The 17,677-nt window shown below is 54.5% G+C and overlaps 1 protein-coding gene across 3 annotated transcripts in view; it reads right to left on the reverse strand.

Moving 5' to 3' along the window:
• Positions 1-17,677, reverse strand: part of ttll5 (tubulin tyrosine ligase-like family, member 5) — a 52,503-nt gene that overhangs the window by 7,700 nt on the left and 27,126 nt on the right. For all 3 annotated transcript variants that reach the window (XM_042337870.1, XM_042337869.1, XM_042337868.1), the window contains exons 14-27: positions 13,792-13,853; positions 12,743-12,837; positions 12,209-12,316; positions 11,815-11,906; positions 11,097-11,159; positions 9,394-9,426; positions 6,181-6,323; positions 5,807-6,077; positions 5,609-5,714; positions 5,235-5,381; positions 3,641-3,735; positions 2,261-2,394; positions 1,550-1,975; positions 223-413 (exon numbers count right to left, since the gene is read on the reverse strand). In XM_042337870.1, the coding sequence (XP_042193804.1) occupies positions 223-413; positions 1,550-1,975; positions 2,261-2,394; positions 3,641-3,735; positions 5,235-5,381; positions 5,609-5,714; positions 5,807-6,077; positions 6,181-6,323; positions 9,394-9,426; positions 11,097-11,159; positions 11,815-11,906; positions 12,209-12,316; positions 12,743-12,837; positions 13,792-13,853 (1,966 nt within the window). The remainder of the gene's footprint in view (positions 1-222; positions 414-1,549; positions 1,976-2,260; positions 2,395-3,640; positions 3,736-5,234; positions 5,382-5,608; positions 5,715-5,806; positions 6,078-6,180; positions 6,324-9,393; positions 9,427-11,096; positions 11,160-11,814; positions 11,907-12,208; positions 12,317-12,742; positions 12,838-13,791; positions 13,854-17,677) is intronic.

Raw genomic sequence — 17,677 nt, forward strand, 5'->3', positions numbered from 1 at the left:
AGAGAACAGTAAGAGTGAGAGAGATAGAGAGATAGAGAGAGGACAGAGAGAGTGAGAGAGGACAGTGAGAGAGAGAAGATAGTGAGAGTGAGAGAGAGAGAGAGAGAGAGAGAGGACAGAGAGAGTGAGAGAGGACAGAGTGAGAGAGAGAGGACAGAGTGAGAGAGAGAAGATAGTGAGAGAGAGAGCGCGAGCTGCTGACAGACTGAATAAATTACTCACATGCTGGGTGAGGAGAGTGACATGGCTGGAGGGTGCGTATTGACGTGCTGCCTGTTTCTCTGTGAGGCGACGCAGTGCCGAGGAGATGGCCTCGTTGTTAATCTCTCGGCAGTGAGTGGGTCGGTGGTCACCCTCACCAAACAGGCCAGCTGAGCCTGGGCGCTGTCTCTGGGGATACCACTCACCCAATCCTGGCAACATGGAGAGAACAGTCAAACAGCAACACAGTGTAGAGCAGGAATTACATTCGCACTTTATTGGGAGGGAAACAGCCTGCAGCGGGCAGGGCAGAGGGGCAAGGGCAGGGCGGGGGATGGCAGAGACAGGGCAGCAGGGCAGGGAATGGCAGGGGCAGGGCAGGGGATGGCAGGGGCAGGGCAGCAGGGCAGGGAATGGCAGAGGCAGGGCGGGGGATGGCAAGGGAGCAGGGTGGGGGATGGCCAGGGCAGGGTGGGGGATGGCAGGGCAGCAGGGCAGGGAATGGCAGGGGCAGGGCAGGAGATGGCAAGGGAGCAGGGTGGGGGATGGCCAGGACAGGGCGGGGGATGGCAGAGACAGGGCAGCAGGGCAGGGAATTGCAGGGGCAGAGGACGGCAGGGGCAGGGCGGGGGACGGCAAGGGGCAGGGCGGGGGACGGCAAGGGAGCAGGGTGGGGGACGGCAGGGGAGCAGGGTAAGGGATGGCCGGGGCAGGGTGGGGGATGGCCGGGGCAGGGTGGGGGATGGCCGGGGCAGGGTGGGGGATGGCCGGGGGGCAGGGTGGGGGATGGCCGGGCTGGGCGGGGATGGTTGCGGCAGGGCGGGGGATGGTTGCGGCAGGGCGGAGGATGGCAGGGGAGCAGGGCAGGGGATGGCAGGGGAGCAGGGCAGGGGATGGCAGGGGAGCAGGGCAGGGGATGGCAGGGGAGCAGGGCAGGGGATGGCAGGGGAGCAGGGCAGGGGATGGCAGGGGAGCAGGGGGGATGGCAGGGGAGCAGGGCAGGGGATGGCAGGGGAGCAGGGCAGGGGATGGCAGGGGAGCAGGGCAGGGGATGGCAGGGGAGCATGGCAGGGGGGCAGGGCAGGGGATGGCAGCAGCAGGGCAGGGGATGGCAGCAGCAGGGCAGGGGATGGCAGCAGCAGGGCAGGGGATGGCAGCAGGGCAGGGGATGGCAGCAGCAGGGCAGGGGATGGCAGCAGCAGCGCAGGGGCAGGGTAGGGGGTGACAGGGGATGGCAGGGGAGCAGGGTGGGGGAGGTCCCAGTGCGGTGGGGGGAGGGGGGATGGTTACATGGATTCAGAGACAGACCGAAGAGAAAATGTCAGGATAAAACTAATCACACACTCACCGACGATGGCAGAGATGGGCCGGGAATACTTCTGGTCATAAATGGGAGCTGCTGCCTGTAAGGAGGAGCTGGGAACTTCGGGGTAATGGCTGCCGGTCCTGAGGTACTGGGTAGTGTCGTGGATCTGTGTTGGATGAGAAGGTGAGGTAGTGGAGCCTGGCCTACCGGCCAGAGAGGTAGCCCTGGCCCCAGCCACAAAACCTTGGGAGGGGTTGGAATTTAGGAACGTCATCTGGTCGAGTATTGGTGCCACGGAGGGCAACTGGTGGAGGGTCTCTGCCCGGTCCAGGGCTGTGGAGGGAAGGTACACGTGCTGGCTAGAGTTCAGGCGGATACACTTTATTAGGGAGCTGTGTGCAGGGAGATCCTCCACATTGACTGACCAATTCGACACCTTTGATTGTCCCTGCTTTGGCCCTGGATAATCTGAGGAATGGACAGATTACACTCAGCCTTACATTAACACCACAATATAAAATGACAGGAGAGAGCAGGGAATGGGATTAGAGTAGAGAGCTCCAGCACAGACACGATGGGGAGAGAGAGAGAGAGCAGGGAATGAGGTTAGAGCAGAGAGCTCCAGTTGGGGAGCGAGCCCCAGCACAGACACGATGGGGAGAGAGAGAGCAGGGAATGGGGTTAGAGTAGAGAGCTCCAGTGGGGTACCAGCATCAGCAGACATGATGCTGTAATTTACAGTGCTATCCTCACCCTGTGGGTTACTGCCTTCACAAAGTTGGCTCCTGCTCTCTGGCCTCTCCTCCTTCACTTGGCTCCCCAGGAAGACGCTGGCTGATTTGGTCCTGCGTGTGTAGAAAGTCAGCACTTCCTCCAGATCACTCTCACTGCAAGTACAAACAGCTCAGTAAGCGAAAGGCACATCTGTGAGAACCACACATTGCCCTTGTGTTCACAGTCACCCACAATATCCTGCACACAGTCTTCAAACTTCCTCAGAGCAGAACCCACATCCCAGCTGCCTGTTCAAGTGGATGTTAAAGATCCGGTAACTCTATTGGAAAATACAAGGGAGTTTCCCTCCGGGATGCTACTCAGCATGAAAGGCGCTATATAAATACAAGTTGTTGTTAACCTGGCTATCCGTCCCCCAGCCTTTCACTTCAAATCTGGTCATAATAATAATAATCCTTGCGTTTGATATAACGCCTTATCACATCTTCGAGACGTTTCAAAGCACTTCACAGAATATACTGTAAAGTGAACTGACTATATTTTGTGGGCTACATACATATGGTATGGGACTTTGACATACACAAAATGGTTGTTGTTTTTGCTTAAACAATACAGTCTACAGCAGACAGAAATTACTGTTTCAGACATTTGTACACAATAAGGCACTAAAAATGTTTTCTCTCTAACAGTCTAATGTAAGCGTTGTCCTGGCCTGGGCCAGCTCATGTTCCCTGTGGATCAGTCTGTCAGAGTGGCCCCGGACAAGATACCTGAAATCAAACAAAGCAGCCACGCTTGGTAGGATTCAGGATTTGCTGGTTTATCCAGCAAGTGGCTGAGCCTTGGCCAAACTACAGTGAGCAGGAAACAAGCTGAGAAATTACATTGCTCTCAATCAGAAACGAGCCCTGTCGTCCTGCCCCCCCCACCCCCCACCCTCCCGAAGAATAGCACAAACATCTGCTAACGACAGGAGCCAGGCAAGCAACGTGCCAATGGCTCTGTGACACAGGCCGAGGACGCTTGACCCACTATTGGGTACATGGAGGTGAAGATCAGCAAACACAGTGGCTGTGGACTGTGATGCTCCACTCCAGCTCTAACCCCAGCATCTTGCCAAACTCACAACAACACCAGCTGGCTTTGGTTTCTGCTAAAGCTCTGAAGTCATGCATTTCTCCCAATCTCTGCCTAAATCCTCTTCAAAAAGAAATTCCTTGGAAGCGAGTCTCGGGAGTTAGCTCACTTTGTGCTCAGAGAAACAGAAGCCCATGACATCAGCAAGAGAAGATGCAGAGGCTTGAGTGCTCGAGCCGAGAGGCTGTGAATCATGAAGATATAATCTTTTCCACTGATTTTCTGACCAAACGTAATGGATTTTCCATCTCTCTCTCTCACCTGGCTTCACTAACAAATGCTTGGAATTCCTCCTGCTGGACGCAATTCTCCTGCTTCAGCTCCATCTGGCTTCTCTGAACCATTTGGTCAGTCTCCTGCAGTCAACATTAACAAGAGGTACAGTGAGCTCTCAGTTCTAGCACAGGCACCTATCTCTCAGCATCCAGCCTCTAGGGGACTTACTAGTACAATTTGTTGCTATTTCTGCTCTGAAGCTTTTAGGTCGTACCTTTCTCACCGTCTTCACTTTGTCTCGACGAATGGCTTCTCCTCCACCCCCCGCACTGTCTCATGTGGAGTCCCTCAGGGCTCTGTCCTCGGTCCCCTCCTCTTCACCCACTACATGCTCCCCCTTGGTGACATCATCCGCAGACATGGAGTTAACTTCCACATGTATGCGGATGACACCCAACTCTACCTTTCCTCCTCTACTCTCAACTCCACGACCACCGATGTCCTGACAGCTGCCTGTCCGACATCGAGTCCTGGACGAGAGACAACTTTCTTCAGCTCAACGTGCGAAAAACCGAGGCCCTCCTGATTGGCTCACGTCAGCGCCTCCGCACCTCAGGTGCTGACACCATCAGCATCCAAGGCTGCACTCTCCACCTCCCAAAGCCATCAGGAACCTCGGGGTTCCCCTCGACCCTGAGCTGTCCTTTCTCCCTCACATCCGCACCACAACTGGCACCGCCTTCCATCACCTCCGGAACATCGCCAGACTACGCCATTACCTCACCCCTCACGCGGCTGAAACCCTGGTCCACGCCTTTGTCACCTCAAGGCTGGACTATGAGAACTCTCTCCTCGCCAGCCTTCCCGCCACCTCCCTCCACACTGCAGGTCATTCAGAACTCTGCAGCTCGTGTACTGTCCCACACCAGACACCGCGACCACATCACTCCCACCCTCGCTCGCCTCCACTGGCTCCCCATCCCCCAGAGGATTGATTTCAAGATCCTCATCCTCATCTAAAAGGCCATTCACGGACTTGCTCCCTCCTACCTCTCCAACCTACTATCCCCCTACCTACCTGCCCGTACCCTCCGTTCCTCTGGCTCCGGTCTGCTCCACGTCCCCCGCCCCAATCGCCCTACCATTGGTGGTCGGGCCTTCAGCCTCTCAGCCCCGAGGCTCTGGAACTCCATCCCCCAGTGCCTTCGCCGCCTCCTCCCTTTCCTCCTTCAAGGCCGGTCTCAAAACCTTTCTCTTTGACCGAGCCTTCAGCTCCCCTCTCGACTCTCTTCGAGCCTTCAGCTCCCCTCTCGACTTTCTCGCTCCCTCCCTTCCCTCCCCTCACCCTGACCATTTCCCCCCTGCTCGGGTCATGACCCAACTGTGCAGCGCCTTGGGACGTCCTCCTGACGTGAAAGGCGCTTTATAAATGGAATCTTGTTGTTGTTGTTGAAGCTGTCTTTCGCCCCTCACTGTGCCCTTATCCACGCGACAAAAATGTTCCCTCCCACCCCCGCCTCCCCAAAACCTCTTGGAGATGGTCACTGGGGGAGAATTTGCTCCACTTCAAGAGTTTAAACTAACTTGTAATTATACTGAGGCACAGTTGGAGCTTCACACAGCTCCTGCTCTCGGGTACCTTGTTATAGCAGTGGATGAAGTCTGCCAGCTGCTGGGCCAGGATGTATCTGCGCTCGGAGACAGGCAGGCGCTGGCTGGGGAAGATCACCTTGATGGTGTGATGGAGATTGCTGGCTGCTCGCTTCAAAAAGCGAATCACCAGCTCCTGTGGAGAAAACAAATCCATCTTACACCTGCACTCAACTGCTGAGAACATAAGGCTGCCCGACCCCAGCCCCCAGGTGGACTGCCCGCCTGCCCCACACCCTGCCCTGCCCACCTCCACCCACCATCCCCCCCCCCAACCCCCTGATCCTGGATGCCTGATCGAAAGAGGGGGTTTCCTGCCAGTCATTTAACATATTGTGAAGTGATGGTTGAGTTTGCGATTACCATTTGCTCATCCTCCTGCCCTGAGGGGGGAGCCTTGCTGTCCTTGGCCAAGCGCAGCTGGACACGGCGTAAGTAAGCGGAGAAGGCCAGCCTAGCCTGTACCTTGCTGTGGAAACAAACATACACAAAGCTCAGGTCGGATCAGGAATCACTTCACACCAAGAAAGGGAATGGCCATTGCCCAGGCTCAGCACCAACCTCAGACTGCGATCTTTCTGTAACCTCTCCAGGAGCTTGGGTTGGCTTCGGCTGGGTTCCTGCTGCTTGGCCTGTGTCCATGCCTGCTCTCCAACCGCCTGGCCCAGATTGGACAGTGTCAGCCTGACCGTCTTGCTACCCCCGAGTGGCTGCAGAGCTGCGAGGCCACAAACCTCCGCCTCCTCCGCAGATGATTCCTCATCTTCCTCGTTCTCCTCCACATCCCACTCCACTCCAGCCCGAGGAGACTTCTTCAGGATTCTAGAAGCTTCTGCAATACATATGGTGCAGAAAAGAGAGAGAATGGGGATGTTTGTATTAAATTCCAACGTTTCTGGTAAATCTCCTCAATGCCACCAGCTGTGATGTCTGACCTGTGAGTTTTTGTGATGGGAAATATTTCTGTCTCCTCCTCCTCCTCCTCCTGTCATCCAGTGACAGCAGCTTCCTCTCGTACTGAACCGCGTGCTTCCAACTGTCCACACCCAGCACATCCAGCGCTGACTCTGTTCCACTGCTTCTTACAGAGAAGAGAGTGGAAGTGAGAGGAGTGGAAGAGAAGGGTTGGAGGAGAGGAGGTGGGGGAGAGTAGAGGGGAGGAGAGGGGAGAGGAGAGAAGGGAGGAGGATGGAGGGGAGGGGGAGTGGAGGGGGAGGAGAGGGAAGAGGGGAGGAGAGGAGAAAATGAAAGGAAGGAGGAAGGAGAGAAGAGGGGAAGGGTAGGGTAGGAGACATTATTTATAAAGATGATGCCCCCAAAATCATGAACCTTTACAGCACAGAAAGAGACCATTTGACCTATCACAACTGTGCCTGCCACCTGAAAGAGCTCTCAATTATACAGGAATGTACAGGAATGAACTCTTTGCTGATGTGAGACATGACATAAGGAATAGTTCTGGCCTGACATGTAGTTTCTCAGCTTAGGGTTGGATCCGGCTACCTCAGTCTCCCTGGGCCTGTCATTAGCGTGTTAGTGTTGGTACAGTCCCCAAAGTCACACGCATATCAGGAGCAACATCATCAGTACCACATAAACTTTACACCTACAAACAGTACATGGACACTCATTAAACAGACCGACACTTTGGAACTCCATTCCACAGTCCCTTCGCTTTGCTCCCCTCCCTTGCCTCCTCCAAGGCCCATTTCAAGACCCTCCTCTTTGACTGCGCCTTTGGTCACCCTCCTCCCTCCCTCCTGATCCCATCCCCCAGCTTGGGTCCGAATCCCTGACAGTCCAGCGCCTTGGGATATCCTCCTGACGTGAAAGGCGCTATATACATGTAATTTGTTGTTGTTGACATCAGTGCTGAGGGCGCTGCTGGAGGTGCCATCCTTTGGATCCTGCGGACAGGACTGAGGTGTCCAGGTGAACATTTATCAGAAAGTGTAGAGGCAGCTTTACTTTATCTCCAAGCCAGGCTGTCTCTGACCTGGGAGTGTGGATCTCGAACTGATGCTGTTGCTAATTGAAGCCATTGGTCTTTGTGGAGCACAGAAGCAAGTGCGGACTGGATGGCGTCTAACAGGGCGGTATGGGTTAGACAGTGTGGGGTTCTCTCTGTACAGGGCGGTGTGGGTTAGACAGTGTGGGGTTCTCTCTGTACAGGGTGGTGTGGATTAGACAGTGTGGGATGCTCTCTGTACAGGGTGGTGTGGGTTAGACAGTGTGGGATGCTCTCTGTTCAGGGCGGTGTAAGTTAGACAGTGTGGGATGCTCTCTGTACAGGGTGGTGTGGATTAGACAGTGTGGGATGCTCTCTGTACAGGTCGGTGTGGGTTAGACAGTGTGGGTGCTCTCTGTACAGGGCGGTGTGGGTTAGACAGTGTGGGTGCTCTCTGTACAGGGCGGTGTAAGTTAGACAGTGTGGGATGCTCTCTGTACAGGGTGGTGTGGTTAGACAGTGTGGGATGCTCTCTGTACAGGGTGGTGTGATTAGACAGTGTGGGATGCTCTCTGTACAGGGTGGTGTGGATTAGACAGTGTGGGATGCTCTCTGTACAGGGCGGTGTAAGTTAGACAGTGTGGGTGCTCTCTGTACAGGGCGGTGTAAGTTAGACAGTGTGGGATGCTCTCTGTACAGGGTGGTGTGGGTTAGACAGTGTGGGATGCTCTCTGTACAGGGTGGTGTGGATTAGACAGTGTGGGATGCTCTCTGTACAGGGTGGTGTGGATTAGACAGTGTGGGATGCTCTCTGTACAGGGCGGTGTGGGTTAGACAGTGTGGGGTTCTCTCTGTACAGGGCGGTGTGGGTTAGACAGTGTGGGGTTCTCTCTGTACAGGGCGGTGTGGGTTAGACAGTGTGGGTGCTCTCTGTACAGGGCGGTGTGAGTTAGACAGTGTGGGATGCTCTCTGTACAGGGCGGTGTGGGACTAGACAGTGTGGGATGCTCTCTGTTCAGGGTGGTGTAAGTTAGACAGTGTGGGATGCTCTCTGTACAGGGCGGTGTGGGTTAGACAGTGTGGGGTTCTCTCTGTACAGGGTGGTGTGGATTAGACAGTGTGGGATGCTCTCTGTACAGGGCGGTGTAAGTTAGACAGTGTGGGGTTCTCTCTGTACAGGGTGGTGTGAGTTAGACAGTGTGGGTGCTCTCTGTACAGGGCGGTGTAAGTTAGACAGTGTGGGATGCTCTCTGTACAGGGCGGTGTAAGTTAGACAGTGTGGGATGCTCTCTGTACAGGGCGGTGTAAGTTAGACAGTGTGGGATGCTCTCTGTACAGGGCGGTGTGGGTTAGACAGTGTGGGGTTCTCTCTGTACAGGGTGGTGTGGATTAGACAGTATGGGATGCTCTCTGTACAGGGCGGTGTGGGTTAGACAGTGTGGGTGCTCTCTGTACAGGGCGGTGTGAGTTAGACAGTGTGGGTGCTCTCTGTTCAGGGCGGTGTGGGTTAGACAGTGTGGGGTTCTCTCTGTACAGGGTGGTGTGGATTAGACAGTGTGGGTGCTCTCTGTACAGGGCGGTGTGGGTTAGACAGTGTGGGTGCTCTCTGTACAGGGCGGTGTGGGTTAGACAGTGTGGGTGCTCTCTGTACAGGGCGGTGTGAGTTAGACAGTGTGGGTGCTCTCTGTACAGGGCGGTGTGAGTTAGACAGTGTGGGTGCTCTCTGTACAGGGCGGTGTGAGTTAGACAGTATGGGATGCTCTCTGTACAGGGCGGTGTGAGTTAGACAGTGTGGGTGCTCTCTGTTCAGGGCGGTGTGGGTTAGACAGTGTGGGGTTCTCTCTGTACAGGGTGGTGTGGATTAGACAGTGTGGGTGCTCTCTGTACAGGGCGGTGTGGGTTAGACAGTGTGGGTGCTCTCTGTACAGGGCGGTGTGAGTTAGACAGTGTGGGTGCTCTCTGTACAGGGCGGTGTGAGTTAGACAGTGTGGGTGCTCTCTGTTCAGGGCGGTGTGGGTTAGACAGTGTGGGGTTCTCTCTGTACAGGGTGGTGTGGATTAGACAGTGTGGGTGCTCTCTGTACAGGGCGGTGTGGGTTAGACAGTGCGGGTGCTCTCTGTACAGGGCGGTGTGGGTTAGACAGTGTGGGTGCTCTCTGTACAGGGCGGTGTGGGTTAGACAGTGATGGTGCTCTACTCACCGTGCTCTGGCTGATACAACCTGCTTCATCACCCTGAAACAAGAGCGCTAACATCAGCAACAGGCACACAGACTAGACTCTCTCCACCCCCACACTGCCCTGTACAGAGCATCCCCCATACCACCACTGTGAGCGGTGTATATGGAGGCACATTCTCACTGAAAGCTTCCATGTAGATGGAGCCAGAGTGGGGAAAACTCATTCTCTGTATGCAGATGCTCGTGCTGTCAGTCTAAGGTCTGCTCAAGGCTACACTGAGGCAGTTTAGGAGATAATAAGTGCTTTGCCTGGGTATTCCCCGAACAGCGGCCTTTCCCTTTCACCCCAATGTGCCTAACACTACTCTCTGCACAGCCGAGAATTACACTAACTCCACCCTGCAGCAACCACCTCAAACACACACACACACAACAACAACTTGGATTTATATAGCACCCTCCATGCCGGACGGCGTCTCAGAGAGCTTCACAGTAACGATCCCAGGAACGAGCCGCATGGAGGGGGAGGGGGAGGAGCCAGGGGGAGGAAGGTGACCATAGGTGCGGTCGAAAAGAAAAGTCTTCAGCAGAGACCTGAAAATAGGAAGAGAGGGAGCGACGGGAAGGGAGTGAGGAAGGGAGTTCCAGATTCTCGGGGCATAGTGGCACGGCCACCGAGGGTGGAACGGAGCACTCGGGGGATGAGGAGGAAGCCAGACCCGGAGGAACGAATGCAACGGGAGCTGTTTTGAGGAGAGAGGTCAGTGAAGTCGGGGGGTGCAGAGGAGTGGAGGGATTTGAAGACAAGGGTGAGGATCTTGAAGTTGATCCTCTCTGGGACAGGCAGCCGGTGCAGTCTGGCCAGGACTGGGGGGATCGGAGTTTGGTGCGGGTGAGAATGCGGGCGGCAGAGTTTTGAATAATCTGGATTTTGCAAATGGCAGTGGAGGGGAGGCCGGCGAGGAGGGAGTTTGAATAGCCCAGCCGAGGGGTGACAGCGGCTTTCAGAGAGAGGTATTGGCGGAGACGGGCGATGCGTCGGAGGTGGAAGAAAGCGGTGCTGGTGAGGGACCGGATGTGGGAGAGGAAGGATAATTGGGGGTCGAACTTGAAGCCTAGGTTGCGTACGGGTTGGGAGAGTTTTAGGGGGAGGTCGGGCAGGTGGAAGAGGTGAGAACCATGAGATTTTAGATGTTGACGAGAGCCGAAGAGTATGGCGTCCCTCTTGTCAACGTTCAGCTGAGGAAAGTTTGCGCTCATCCAGCCCCTGAGGTCTGACAGGCAGCTGACAGAACATCAGGGGTCTGGGGTTCGCAAAGAGAGGTGGAAAAATAGAGTTGGGTGTCGTCCGCATACATGTGGAAATGTACCCCATGTCTGCGGATGACATCCCCAAGAGGTAACATGTAGATCAGAAAGAGGAGGGGGCCAAGGATGGATCCTTGGGGTACCCCGCAAATAACCGGGTGAGAGCGGGAGGAGAAGCCTTTTGTGCAGATGTACTGCTGGCGGTTTGTGAGGTAGGACTCAAACTATGCAAGTGCGGTGCCACTGAGGTGGATGAAGGAGGAAAGGCGGTGGAGGAGGATGGTGTGATCGACTGTGTCGAACATGGCTGAGGCCCAGGAGGACACACACACACACACACACACAGTCAGTGACCATCTCTGTTACACACACTCTTACACACTCACACCGTCCACAGCAGTGACTTAGGGCACTCACCTATCTGGGAAGAGATTGGAGACCAGCAGGTAGTTAAGGGGTGTTTTATGCTCCATGTAGGGGCTGGTGATGAAACACACAATGAGGTCATCAAATCTCACTCTGTTGGTCTGACACGTGTGGAAACCCAATAGCGTGTTTAAGATTATCCAAACCAAACCTGTATGTCACATCTACACATGGAAATTCCCATGTCTGCAATGGGATGCACTGTCTCCCCAGGACACCCTTTGCCGACCTGTTTACAGAAAGTATCTGCCCCTCCCACCCGTCGTGTGCGTGTGAGCTCTTCCTCAACCCCCGTGTGTGAGCTCTCCCTCCCCCCCGTGTGTGTGAGTTTTCCCTCCCCCCCGTGTGTGTGTGAACACTCCCTCCCCCCCCCGTGTGTGTGTGAACCCTCCCTCCCCATGTGTGTGAGCACTCCCTCCCCCCCATGTGTGTGAGCACTCCCTCCCCCCCCACGTGTGTGAGCACTCCCTCCCCCCCATGTGTGTGAGCACTCCCTCCCGCCCCACCATGTGTGTGAGCACTCCCTCTCTCCTCCTCTGGTGTGTGTGTGTGTGTGTGTGTGTGTGAGCACTCCCTCTCTCCTTCCGTGTGTGTGTGTGTGTGTGTGTGAACAATCCCTCTCTCCTTCCGTGTGTGTGTGTGAGCACTCCCTCTCCCACCCCCTCCCGCGCACTGGTTTGGAGTGAAGTTGACAATGAGAGCTTCTCACCCATAAAGCTTCCAAGTGTGAGCAGTGGGAAATATCCGCAGAAATCCCCCACGTCTATCGTTCTCTTCCTTCACATTACGCACCAGCTTCACCTGTGAGTGACACCAGCATTAGCAGACACAACACTTACAAGAAACAGTCCGCACTCCACCACCGATATTCCCTGTGGCTCTCCACTCCACACACCCACAGGCCAGAGACACTCCCACTGACTTTACACTTATTCATTGCTGTGCTATGGGCATCTTTCTACATTGAGGCAGTGAGGTACCAGAATCTATACACCTGAAGCGAGCGAGTGAACATGAGGTGGAACATGAACACAGTGGAGAAGTGTTACTTGGCTAAACACAATCCTTCTCATGACTTGGCAAAGCAGAGCCCCTAACCTCACCTGCTCCAAGGTCAGCCCCAGACAGCTAGGAGCCTGCACCCCACCAGCTGTCTCCTTCCCCGGGGCAGCCTTGCTGTTCGGCTCCATAGTGCTTGCAGACATTGGGCGCTGGAAGAGGAAAGATCAGAGCTTCAATCTGTGGATAAAGCTGCATGAGACCACAGATCATTTACAGTGATCACCCCCCCACCACTCCCGAGGGAGAGACAAGCAGAGGCAACAACAACAACTTGGATTTATATAGCGCCCTCCACGCCGGACGGCGTCTCAGAGCGCTTTATAGTAACGGATGCCGGGACCGACCCAGGGGGAGGGGGGGGGAGGAAGGTGACCAAAGACATGGTCAAAAAGAGGCACAGGTCATCCCAATACCACTCACACATACCAAGAGACCTCCCAACCCAGCCCAGCCCTGGGGGAGAGGCCACCCAGCCCAGCCCTGGTATAGGCCCCGTGTCAAATGCAAGGCTTTATGCTTACAGTATGTTATAATATCCAGTCACACAGCCTCTGTACATATTACATGCCACTTACCTGTGGCACTCGGTGGGCCTGAGATCGGGTAGGGAAATTGAAGGAAGTCTTCATTGACTTGACGTGTCGTGCCATTGGGTTGTGACAGACAAATCCTAGCGATGGAAAAGAAACACCAAGTTTCCACTGAATAAAGCAGCCAGTGATTGGCAGAGAGAGAGCCCATTCTCCTGTCCTTTCAGACACACCTTAACTTTTCGCCCCCTTCTATACAGATACCAAGAACCCATCAGCTGAATTCAGAAGAGGAGTTTTGCCAGCTGGGAATGTTAACCCTGATGAGGCAATTCCATACACACCAGAAGCTTGGCATACAACACCACCAGGTGCCGGGAGCAGAGTGCATGTGTGCTGTCCTGGATTGGGTAATCTCTTCCCCAGGGAGGACTGCATCCTGGTTGCTCATGCCTAGGGTGCTGATACAGTGCAAAAGCCAAGGGGGGAAAAAGCACGGGAGTAAGGGGGGAGGGGAAGGAAGGCAGGGGAGTGGGGGGGAGGGGGTGGGGCGCGACTAAACAAAGAGAGTTTAAAGAAAGCCAACATAGGCAATGTTCTGCAAAATTCCTAAGATATCCTTGCAACTATTCCCCAAGAGCAGAGCGCCACATGGGGCCCCAGCCAACACCTGTGTGAGAAGGAGGTGAGAAGCCGACAGCCACAGGCTAACTGCACAATACCAGCAGTCTCTCACATATCAGCGGTTACAGAGATGACAGGACACCAGTACGGTGGATTGGAGATTGCTCAGTTGGCAAAGGCTTTCTGACATGCAAGCATTGTATTTCTCCAGTCATCGTAACAATGACACAGTTGTGGGGCGGACAGTTCATACCTTCAAAACTGTAGTAAAGACACGAATCCAGTCTCCTACATCCCAGCCAAGGTCTGGGTCCCAATAAAATACCAAACTAGCTAACCCTTGCCGGTTATTGTTCATTACAACAACCATCCAACCCGGCACTGCCCTCCCCTCCCTTCCTCATCCCACCGAAACACAGCCAAACAGGCTGCGGAGTCGTCCCTGGGTAGTGTCCGAGTCACTCACTCACCCACTAAGGTGAACATGTCAGATAACATGCTGGCTTTAATCTTCAGATCCAGAGGGGCATCACTAGTAACCAATAAAAGAGAAAGTGATTAGTGTGGACCAGCAGCTCCCCACACAGATCTCAATGTACTTCAGCTTTTACATTCTGCTTTGACCAGAAAAGCGGGGGCAATTCCTACAACTGGTCAAACGGGTTAGGAGGTCACAGAGGTCAGGGAGAACAAGACCGTGGAGGGCTTTGATAGTGAGACCCTGGATCCTGAATTGTATTCTCCTCGTGATGGGAAGCCAGTGGAATTGGGTGAGGATGGGGGTGATAGGGTCGCGGAGCCTGGTGCGAAAGAGGACACAGGCTGCAGAGTTCTGGATGAGTTCTGCAACCAATGGAGGGAAGAGTTGGGGAGGCCAACAAGCAGGGAATTTTCATAGTCAAACCTGGATTTTATGAATGCGCGCATGAGAGTCTCGGCAGCCTGTTCGTATGAGACAGTGGGAGTTGGGTGATGTTGTGGAGATGGGGGAAGGCAGAGCGGGTCATGGCACGAATGTGGGGTAGAAAGGACAGTTGAGGATCGAAAAAGACGCCAAGGTCCAGACTGGCTTAGTAAGGTGGATGGTGATGCTGCCAGTGCCTCAGATGTGGAGACGCTAATGGAAGCCAAGCAGGAGCCTCGGTCTTGTTGACAATGAACTGTAGAAAGTTAGCTCTCATCCAGGGCTTGATGTCCGACAGACATTCCATCAGGACAGCAGTGGTCCTGGAGTTGAGGGTGGAGACAGAGGTAGAGTTGTGTGTCATCTGCATACATGTGGAAGTTAACCAAGGACAGAGTCGTGAGGAACGTCACATGAGACGGTGCGAGGCTAGAGGAGAAGCTGTTTGTGGAGATGAAGCGGAGGCGGTGTGAGACATACGATCTGAATCATTCAAAGACAGAACCATGAAGGTTGGATTGGGAGGAGAGGCAGTGGTTGAGGATCCAGTGGTCTACAGTACCAAAGGCAGGAGAGAGTCCATGGATGACGAGGAGCCCTGGTCGCAGATGGACAGAATGTCATTTGTCACTTTGAGCAAAGCTGCCTCTGTGCTGTGGGCAGCACGGAAATCCGATTGGAGGGGTTTGTGAAAGGAGTGGAGGAAGAGGAAGGAGCGAAGCAACAACTCGTTCCAGGACCTAGGAGAGGGAGGTTGAAGATGGTGCGGTAGTTTGAGAACAGTGATGGATCCTAGGAAGATTTTTTAAACGACAGGAGTGATGACGGACGTTTTTAAAGGGATGGGAACATTGCCAGTGGACAGTGAGAGGTTTATAATGTCTGTGAGTAGGGGACCAAGGAGATGAAGCTGGGAGGTAAGGCGGGTTATAGTGGTGGTGAGAGAGGAGGGGGAGACAAGTTTGAAGATGTGGAGGAAGTGATGGGTAGGGGCTGGAGCGTGAGGGGGAGATGGGAAGGGGGTAGTAGTTGGGCGGGCAGAGGCAGCTGAGCGGATCTCCTCCGCTTTGGTTTTGAGGAAGTCCAGCATCAGCTCGCAGTTGGCGTTGGAGGAGAGGATGGGTGAGGCGTGGCAGGGTGGGTGGAGGAGCCGGTTGGTGATGGAGAAGAGGAGCTTGGGGTTGTCCTTGGCCTCCAAGATTGTCTTGGAGTAGAAGGACGATTTGGCGGAGGCGAGGGCGGAGTGGTAAGTTTTGATAACCTTCAATTCCCTGGCTCCCCTGAAATCCAGGGTTGTTTTGAAACCCACCCGCTCCCCCTGGTACAACAGTCATCTCCGTTCACTCAAAAGACAAACCCAGATGCTCGAGCGCAGATGGCAGAAATCCAGCCTCACAATTCACTGCCAGCTGTGACTCAAGCAACTCCTCACCCAACACCTCCCCTTTCATCCTGGAGGCAAACAACAATCCAAAGATGATGTTTTCCACTGTCCATCACCTCCTCCATGCACCCACTTAAGCCCCCTCTATCCTCACGTCAAACATCAAGTGCAAAGAGATCCTAGACGTCTTTGCCACAAAAATTGGAAACATCCATTTGGCTGCATGGTCCTCCCCCACCATGACCCCTTCCACCCCACCGTGACCATCCACACTACACTGCCTTCTCCCTCCACCATGTCTCCTGCCACTCCCCCCACTGTACACTCCTTTGCCTCCATTTATCCCTCCTCCCTCTCAACCATGATCACCTGATGAAGTTCACCACCACCCAGCTGCTGGTCACTCAACTCCCCCCTTCTCTCTCCCCTGCTGGCAGACACGGTTAACCAGTCTCTCCTCAGGCTCTGTTCCACTCCCCCTGAAAACCTTTGTCATCACACCCCTTCTCAACAAACCCATCCTCGATCTCTCTAATCTCTCACACTACCGTCCCATCTCCAACCTGCCCTTCTTTGCCAAAGTCCTAGAATGCTTTGTGCAGGTTAACTTCGCTCACACTTCTCCCTCCACGAGCCCCTGCCGTCCAGTTATCACCCTCCCACAGCACAGAGGCAGCGCTTGTCAAGGTCACAAATGACATCCTCTCTTCCTGTGACCAGGGCTCCCTCTGCCTCCTCATCCTCCTGGATCTCTCTGCGTGTTTGACACAGTCGACCACTCCATCCTCCTCCATCGGTTCTCCTCCCCCATCCACCTTAGTGGCACCGCACTCACATGGTTCGAGTCCTACTTAACCAACTGCCTCCATTTCATCTCAGCAAATGGTTTCTTCGCCCGCCCCCGCCTGGTCACCTGCGGGGTACCCCAGGGCTCTATCCTTGGCCTCTTCTTTTCCTTATCTAGATGCTCCCTTTGGGTGATGTGATCCGCGGACATGGGCACACAAATCTACTTTGCCTCCAGCACCAACTCCAGGTCCCTGATGTTCTATCAGGTTGTCTGGCAGATATCAGGGTCTGGATGAGTGTAAACTTCCAGCAGCTGAATATGGACAAGACGGAAGCCATACTCTTTGGCTCCCATCAACGTCTTCACTCCTGCAGATCTAAACTCCTCAACCTCCCTGGATTCTCCCTCAGACTCACTGAACCAATGTGCAATCTAGGCATCGGGTTCAACCCCCAACTGTGCTTCCTCCCCCACATCCAGTCCCTGACCAGGACCGCCTTCTTCCACCTCCGTCACATTGCCTGCCTCCGACCATATCTTACCCCAAATGCTGGCGAAACTTTTGTGCATGTGTTTGTCACCTCCTGCCTGAATTATTCAAAAGCTGGTCACCCCAGCTCTACCATTCACAAGATCAGCTCAATCAAAACTCTGCCACCAGCAATACTGATCCAAACTAAAAACATCTCACCACGTCTGGCCCAGATTCCACTGGCTCCCCATCACTGAGCGGATCAACTTCAAGATCCTCACTCCCGTGTTCAAATCCCTTCACTCTCTGGCACCTCCCTACCTCCGCGACCTCCTCACTCCACCATCCAGGGCCTCCTCTCGACTGGGACTGACCTCTTGCTTGTCCCTTGCAACCTCCGCCCCACCATCGGAGGTCGCGCTTTCAGCCGATACAACCCGAAACTCTGGAACTCTCTCCCTCAATCTCTCTGCCTTGTCCCCCCCCTCCCCTCTTTCAAGACCCATCTGAAAATTTTCCTGTCCGCATAGGGCCACCTCCCCCCTACCCCCAGCTCGGAGTCAGGCTCCACCACTGTTAAGTGCTCTGAGACGCTACCCTCCGTGGAGGGCGCTATATAAGTGCAAGTTGCTGTTGTTGATGAGATCCAGCCAGATCTGCCAATGGACTGTTAATAGTTAGATTTGAGTCAGGTGCATTCGGTGGCACGCTCCTGTGCCTTGAAGGAGCCGAGGTGGCTGGTGTACTAGGGTGACTTCCATATGTAGGAGGCAGGAAGTGAGGAGGGGAGTTCAGGTGACTCCAAG

The sequence above is a fragment of the Callorhinchus milii genome, unplaced genomic scaffold (genome assembly GCF_018977255.1).
Source record: "Callorhinchus milii isolate IMCB2004 unplaced genomic scaffold, IMCB_Cmil_1.0 Scaffold9, whole genome shotgun sequence".
NCBI classification, from domain to species: Eukaryota; Metazoa; Chordata; class Chondrichthyes; order Chimaeriformes; family Callorhinchidae; genus Callorhinchus; species Callorhinchus milii.